Here is an 8,390-nt window from a genome sequence, read left to right as displayed (position 1 = left end):
CTTTTCATCTTGTTCCAACTCCTCTGCCACGGTCACGTTCCACCAGACCAGGTTGCTCAAAGCCCCACCCAGCCTGGCCTTGAACACTTCCAGGGATGTGACATCCACACCTTCTCTTGGCAACCTGTTCCACTGCCTCACTACCCTGACAATAAAGAATTTCTTCCTAATAGCCAATCTAAATCGACTCTCTTTCAAAGTTTAAAACCATTACCCCTTGCCCTAGCACAACAGTTCTTGCTAAAAAGTTTGTCCCCATCATTCTTACATGCCCCTTTTAGGTGCTGAGAGGCTGCAGTTGGGTGTCCTTGGAGCCTTCTCCAAGCAGAACAGTGCTAAATCTCTCAGCATTTCCTCATAAGTGAGGTGTTCCAGCCTCTGATCGTATCTGTGGCCCTCCTCTTGACCTGCTCTTACGGGTCCATGTCTTTCTTGTGCTGAGCTGGATGCAGTACTCCAGGTGGGGTCTCATATAGGGCATTTAATAAAGCTGATGCCCATATCTCATTGTGATTACTTTTGTCGGTTTTTGGTTGGTGCTGCTAAAAGAAAACTGATTCAGTAGTTGAGCATTTATTTAAACAAATTCATGATGCATGTGTCTGTACAGCAGGCATCTGTTCTCTGGATGAAAGTATGTAGGTTTGATCCTGGTTTTAATTCTGTGTGTGAAATTGCAGAGTTCAGCAGAGTTAATCTGGGAGACCTAATGCCCATCTTCAAGTGTAAACTTTTTCTCCCAACTTTTTTCTTTTATTTATTCGAAAACAGCACTACCCTGTGCAGCTTTGTCTCTCACTTTCCAACAGATTGTCTTGGAAATGTCAGCAGACAAGGACCACTGCGGTCCTCATGGGACAGGATGTTGGGAATTGTGCCTGCCTGCTTTGAGGTGGTGATCATGGGCAGTTCCCATCCTTGGATGTAAGTAGAACACACAGGAATTAATTACTGTCCTTAGGCCTTGGTAGTACCATAGCTAGAATCCATCCGATGGACTGGTCCCACACCTTGGAACAAACTCACGGAGAAGATGGATGGGCAGAAGGTGCCTGATAAATAATTGCTCAGGCCAACAGCTACCTTGGCTATTAAGGGACTCGAGTGAGGTTTGATTCCTCAAAGCTATGTGGGTCTCTGCATGATTCAAAAGTGGAGTTCTTTATTATTATTTATTGCTGGTGGCAATGGCAGTGAAAAAAACCAACAGTGATTGTACTAGGGGAGAAGACTAGAAGGAAAAAAATACTTGTAGGAAGACAGAAAATTATGGAAAATTAATGAATCTGAATGAACCGGAATGAGTGGTGCTGTTTTTTATTACGTGGTCTTCCCTGTTGTGTCAGGACTGAGTAAATTATGCCAAGTAGAAGCTTACATAACCTTGCAATAAATTGCCATCACTGATGTTCACCGCTTTGTGTGGAAGGGAGGCCATTTCACAGGCTGTGGCTACTGCACTCGGAGTACATTGTAATTTAGGGCATGCTTCCTGAAAACAGAGCTCATCTTTCAGGGATCTCCTGAGTCACTTGTAAAAACTCAGAAACTGGTCAGCTATAAAGCTTTTGATGGTGGCAGTGCAAGGCTCACTGACTGCATTTCACCTCTTTCTGTGAGAAACTGCAAAGCACTTAGGAAAGATGCTTTTGTTATCCCATGGCTTGCTTTCACTTCACAGTTCATTTCAGGTTTTTCTTTCAAGAAAAGTGTCCTTTCAAATCCCTCCGTGCTCCTTCCCCCTTAAGGCCACAGCCCTTAAAGCAACTGAGATGCAACAGCAGAGCAACAATGCTGGTTTGTTCATTTACATCTCACTTATGAAAAACACATGGATGATGTTGAACCATACCTTTTGTGCTGACACAGCTGCTCTGAACATACTCTCCCTGCAAGCCAACACCATCGTTACTCACTGAGCACTTAACAGCCCTGTTTTTTATTCAGAGAACCTGAAGATGTGCTGTGAAACCCAAATCGTCACAGCTGTGTCCATCGAAGCTGTTTCTAGTGACAGACATGTTCTGAAGCAAAAAAGTGTTTTCCTGTGTATATAATAAGAAATGATCTTTTCTGTGCACAAGTTACTCAACAGATGGGGTTTTGGCTGTTGCTTTCTGAGGCACCTATCATGTTTTTACAAGTAGAAAGTCAACAGAACAGGAAACTAACATGTAGAGGAGGCAAAGAAATCCTTAAGTTTACAGTTAGGCCTTTTTTTATTTCAATCAATAGTTTAACAAGTGCTTAAACTTCCCCAGCAGTTTAATCTGGAACATAGTTGAGAAGAAAAATATCTTCTATAACTTTACAAAAATAAAAAGATTTTTTTTCTTTTAAAATCCTGCACTTTAGGCAAGCACACTCCAACTCAAGCAAGACAGACATTATATCTTAAAATAGAGACTTCTGTTAATAGAAATGACATTTTACCCCAGGGCAGCAGGCACAATATATAAATGGTATAGAAACAGAGTAAGAGCACTTGTTTTGGCTTTTCTGATCCCTTTTGTCCTATTTCTTAAATAGAACCTGTTAAACCAATTGGCCCAAGAGTTTCTTCAGGTTACCATTTCTTCAGTCAGGTAGCCCCTTGAGTAGGATATTACTGAGGGAAAAGTTTTCACCTGTCTTGGTAACATTGGCAATTACTGAAGATACCAACATTAATGCTTTCATTTTTTAAAAGCTTCTGCATTTCAGCAAGGGACGAATCACTCAGCTCGTAGGTCTTCCACTGCTAAACCACTTGCAGCTTAACTTCTTCAGCAGCCAGGGCTGCTAGCACATGAAGTCACAGGTTGGAGAAATAAAATGAATGTAACATATTGTGTCACCAGTGTATAGGGTACTGTGGAGCAGTTAATTTAGTGTGTGATGAAACCAAAAGATTGGGTAAGCTTTAGCTCCTCATTCTGTGCCTGTAAGCAAGGAGAAGCCTTGCAGAGAGTATGGATTGGCACATAAACTATGCACTCTGTAGACTTACAACTTTGTCCAGCTTGACTCGTACTGGCTAACAGAAAAATAAAAAATATATGGGCACATGGAGGGAAGCTGGTCCTGCACATGCTAAGAACCCAGTTGATAAAATTATGGTTTTGGTCAACACTACAAATAAACTGTAGGAGTGCCCAATCAGACTTCTTGTAATGCATTATGAAGACCTTTTTAAATACTTCCTTTTTAAATGTCTTTAAACGACAGGGAAAAAAAGAGAACATTTATTATACAATTTGTATTTGTATTGCATCACATTTGTATGTAGTCTAACCATAAACCTTAGAAAACCTAGGCACATCTGTGATTCACAACAGCTGAGACATGAATGTGCTTTTGGAGGTAAGAACTAGACAGTGCTTTCTCTTGAAACTGTTGTAACATTTCTGACATTAGGCAATTTACAGAGGAGCCACATAGCACTAAAAACCTGTAGATGATTTCTCTGATGAATAGAGAAGATGATGCCGTGGAGCAGCTCCTTTGCTCTCTGCTTCAGTCCTGCATCATAAGCATGTGCAGATTTCAGCTGGAATTGAGTTGTGTATGGCATATGCACAGGGAATGGACATGGTCTGACAACTCCTAGCCATTGATATTTATCCAGAGATAGCACTACCTAACCTGGGAATGGTCAACATTGGTAGCAGAAGCTTTCCTTTGTGATCTAAGGAACATCACGCCATACCCATCCTCTTAAATGAATTCACTCATGCTGCTAGGTCTCAAACAGAAGTCAGAAATTACACTAAAGTTCAAGGGACTTGTTTCATTGCAATAGCTCAGTAACCCAGTTGGATGCTGACTACAAAACTCAAGTCTAGCTAGAGAAAACCCATCCTGGCTCCTAACTACTCTTTTAGAGACATCATGTCTCCTTCTGGACTCTAGTTAAAACTGTGCTCCTGATGCCCTCCTTTACCAGAAACTGATCCAGAGCTGGCTCTGCAAGTAGGTTTGACTATGTGGAGCAGAAAACCATCAAGAAAAGCTGTTGTTCACAGGGCTCAATTCACCATGGTGAGTTGGCTTTCAGCTCCTTCCAACAGTCTGAAGGAGGATCTGATATCAGGTGGATGGATGAACACTTTCTCTGGAGACTACTGAACCAATCTGAGCTTCATTCCCGACTCTTAAAGAGTTTTCTGGGACTTTTCATTTGCCTGAGGAAAAACTATGGAAGATGTGATCTGACCTGGCAGCAAGTCTATGATACAGTTCCTTCTCCCCATCCTCCTGTTGTCTCAAAAGTAGGTGAACTGATTTTGTTCCAGATCTGAGGAAACTCACATCCATGTTTTCAAGGATATATCATGCTATAGCAGACAGTGTGAAGACTCACTATGTAAAGTTGAAAGACCTTCACTCAAAACATACTTTTCCTGTCATACTGAAAATAACTCATTAAAGGCTCTTTTTCTGACACAGTACTAAACTGGGCAGCTAGAAGCTGCTGATACTGTGAAGAAACGCTATGACCTTTTTACTTATGTTTCTTACACAGGTTCCTGCTCCTCCTGCAAACCAAAATGTGTACATCAGTAAAAGCCACAGCTGAAATGCTGCACAGTTAAGCTATGCCCTGAGTTCACTCCCGATGAAAGCAGGGGAGGATGGTTCATCTATGAACTTGTAACTCCTTGCTGGCCTTAAATGTCTCCCCTGCTGCCTCCAGAGTCTGCTCTGATTCATGTCAGTGCACAGAAGGATGTATTTGCCACTGAGGGAAAGTTGTGCCTATCCTATTTCCCAGCAATGTCTCCCCAATGCTGATTTAAGCTCTATGAAACCAGGTATGTGTTGGGACAGTTCAGCAAGGAGAAAAGGGAGGATGTGACTGCATTTGGGCATCTCTTTCCCCTCCCTCTCTGGGTCAGTTTCCAGCTGCCCTCTTGCTCTCCTAAGGGCCACAGAGTGCTTGCTGCTGCAGCTCTTTTCCCTGTTCCTACATGAGGTCACATCACTAAAAATATACTGCTAAGTAGGTTTGCAGAACATATTAATCCCACTTGCTTCTTTACTTTGCCCACCTGGCTGACACAAATACTGCACACAGAGCATGCAGAGTAAGGCCTCAGGAATACGAAAACAGAAGCTGTCCCTGCAGCCTTGTTCTGGCATCTTACCTGCACTGTGTGCAACCAATAGAACAAAAGCTGCTGCTGGCTGGCTTTGAGGGGGCTTGGTTGTAACTGCTTGCTAGTTACAAAGGGAGGCCTCCAAGCAATTACACAACTAACAAAACTGAATGAGAAGATATTAAACCACTGATTATTTTTACAACTTAATGATTGTAAAAATAGCTTAAATTATTTGGACTATTCTTTTTTTTTTTTTTTTTTAATTAGAGGTGTTAACCATTTAGCACTTTTGGAATGGAGGGCTGTTGATCTGCTGATTCTTTTTGTGTTACGAGCTGTAAGATAATGGCAAGATAAATCTTTGTGGGTTTCCTCCTTATATACATATCTACATCAGAGCTGTGAAGTCAGAGGGGGAAGCTGCTATCACAGTACTGGCACAACACCGAGCCTTTCCCGAGAGCTACATTCTGATGAGAACCCGGGTGCTGGGGAGAAGAGCACCACAGTGGTAGGATGGCAGAGACGACTGAAGCAGGATCATAAATGCTCATCCCAGCAGTTAAAAGAAAAATAAAATAAAAGGAGACCCCCTCCCTCCCCCAAGAAGTCTGCAGTCCTAAAGTGCAATTACTTTTGTGCAGTCATGTCAGGCCAGGGATCAGACTGGATGAAGTTCAAAGCACAAACATCAAACGAGTGCCGTTCGGGATTCGAGGAGGAAGAGGGAAGTAAGGAAAAGAACAACAGTTCTCAGGCATTCAAGTGCATCAAGAAAATAAACGTCCCTTTCTTTTGGAAGAAAAACAACCCCCAGTCTGGCGGAATCCTGGCTTTGTAGTCACGAAAAATAAGTTGTTTCCACTTCTAGCTGAGAATGTCCCAATATGACACAGTACAAATAAACAACAAAGCAAGAGCTGGGGCGCTGGGATATTTTTCCGGTGCCCTGCTGCTATACAGCCTTATTTTGTTCTCCTCTGATGACTCCTCGGATCTGGGTACTGACGAGGCGCACTGAACTAGAGGCGTCTGGTAGGAAGTGGCTCTCTTCTCCGGTCGGTCAGGGCTGGAGCCGTCGCTCGGCCTCTGCCCGTTGTACAGCAAGTACCTGCCTCGGGCATCCTGCTCCATTTTGAAGATCTCGTACTCGGTGTGAGGGAGGCGGATGCCAAGCGCGATGCAGCCGTTCGTGTGGGTGACATCTTGCTGAACCCCAACTTGCCAGGATCCCTGTGCTCCGCACTCGTTCCCGTTGAAGACGTTGAGCAGCGAGGCTGTGGATATGTCCATTGGAGTGACCTTCATGTGATTCACTGGGAGAGGGGAAGAGGGGAGCTGTTAGCAGAGGGGCAAAAACAAAAGCAAAGCCAACATGCAGACTGGGGCCTGTTAAATCAAAATTGTCTCCCCTTTTTCATTCTTAAATGAATTTTTCCTATTGTAGGTGTGGCCAGCAAATCTATTTGCATCACTTCACGTCTATGACTTTGTGCAGAAATTCCTTTTTGCACAGAATAACCCCCCTCCTCCAACTCGGTTGAAAAAAACCTGACGGCCACATATCTCAGCCAGAGATTAAGCAGAGCTTTTCATAGGTTCCAGACAATCCTTTACAGATAAAACCTGGTTGGTTATATTAGGTGATAGGGAGAAGAGGAAACAATAAAACTTTACTGATGTTTTATTACCATCTGTATTAATCCACAAGTGGGGCTGTTTATCACGTATTTTTCATCATTTTTTAACATCTGTTACCCTGTAGAGCTAATGAAATAATTAGTTTCAATTAGGAAACTTGGAAAATACCACAGCTGCACTATCATCATATATTTTCTTTTTTTGCATGAATTATAAAATACTGCTGACCTACAGAGAGATGCTTTTTCTCATATCTAAACATTGGCTGCAGCTTGCAGTATCAAATGTAGGAGTGCTGAAGCTTCTTCAGTTCTAATCTGTCTGTTTCAAAGGAGCTTAAGGCACAGGAACTTTTTTTCCCAGTCAAGTTAAAAAAGTTGGGAAAAGCCAAACTGAATGAGCCTACAGAAACTGAATAGAGATTTTTCCTGGTGTATGTTTGCCACAAGAATATATGAAGAAAAGGGGATCTGAATGGATTGGTGCTGACCAAAACAGAAGCAAATAAATAGTCCTTATGGCTTCCAACACACCAAAATCCCAAATTCTCTTCCAAGTCATTTTATAGCAATATTTGTCAGGAGTTTTATTCTCAGGTTTTATAAACAGACATTTGACTCAATGGCTCTACAGTTCACATTATTTGCCCCATATGGTGTAAAAGGTAATTTTTAAAAATTGAATGTACAAGTTTTATCAAAACCAAAATAGTGACCTTGATCTGTAAAGTAAGCTGGCATAGCATAAAACAGAAATTCAAGAAAAAACAAACTGGGTTTCACCCCAGGAGCTCAGTGGGGACATGTTACATATGCAGCTCTAAAGAACAAAAGTTCTGACAGGCAAGAGTATCTCCTGCCTCCTATGAAAATCCCAGATAAGTAAATTATTTATTATAGATAGATGCTTTCCTAAATTAGACCCGTGCAAGAAGCTTTATGCTTCTCACATGGTAACTGAAATAAGGAGGAGAAGAGCCTACAGAGTGCTTGAGGCTTCCAGAGGCTTTGCTGGGGCTGGTGCCATGGTGGGATGCTGTGTTTGTTTGTGTGAGTAGTTCAGGCCTCTGAGCTCTTCCTATCCAGGGGGCCTTGGGGCTGTTTGCACAGGAAGGCTTCTCAGCTGCAGGGACCTGGGTGGCATCACCACTGACTGCTGCTTTCCAAAGTGCTTGAGGGGTTTTGGTTAGATATGTCTAGTCTTCGCTCTGGTGAGAATAATCAGAGCTGTCTTTAGGGACACCCTTACTTGCTTGAGGGCCTCTTGGAAGCATATAAAAAGACGTGTGCTGCTACATCTGTCTTTGACAGAAAATTATTAATATCTCTTCAGATCTGAAGTGCCTTCTGAAGGTCCTTTTTTTTTCTCTCTGCTGAAGGAATCCTAGGACATAGCTCTAACCTTAGACACTTTTCTTAGATGCTTAAAGTCTGGCCACATAAGAAATTCCACTATGTGAAATAAGATTTCACATCACTAAGACTCCATGACTTCGTGATGTGAAATCTTGTTTTCTTGTGCTGTACCTAAAGACCTCTGCCTCAAACGAGTATTGCTTCAGTGATGTCAAATGCCTAGCAGCTGTACAGTTTGGCTGGGCATTCACACAACACCTGAAAACGTCCCAAAAAATGATGAACTCCTAAAAATCACATAATGAAACCATCA

The 8,390-nt window shown here is 42.4% G+C and overlaps 1 protein-coding gene across 1 annotated transcript in view; it reads right to left on the bottom strand.

The window, feature by feature from the left end:
• Positions 1 to 4,739: 4,739 nt before the first annotated feature.
• The window catches only part of APCDD1 (APC down-regulated 1), a 28,198-nt gene continuing 24,547 nt past the window's right edge, over positions 4,740 to 8,390 (bottom strand). Inside the window, exon 5 of the mRNA XM_027890451.1 lies at positions 4,740 to 6,397. Within this exon, the coding sequence (XP_027746252.1) occupies positions 5,949 to 6,397 (449 nt within the window). The 3' untranslated portion in view covers positions 4,740 to 5,948. The remainder of the gene's footprint in view (positions 6,398 to 8,390) is intronic.

This window comes from Empidonax traillii, unplaced genomic scaffold (genome assembly GCF_003031625.1).
Source record: "Empidonax traillii isolate 1590-97213 ecotype Southwest subspecies unplaced genomic scaffold, ASM303162v1 scaffold288:size648122, whole genome shotgun sequence".
Lineage (NCBI taxonomy): Eukaryota > Metazoa > Chordata > Aves > Passeriformes > Tyrannidae > Empidonax > Empidonax traillii.
Note: the sequence above shows the minus strand (reverse complement) of the source record. Positions and strands in the feature narration are given on the sequence as shown.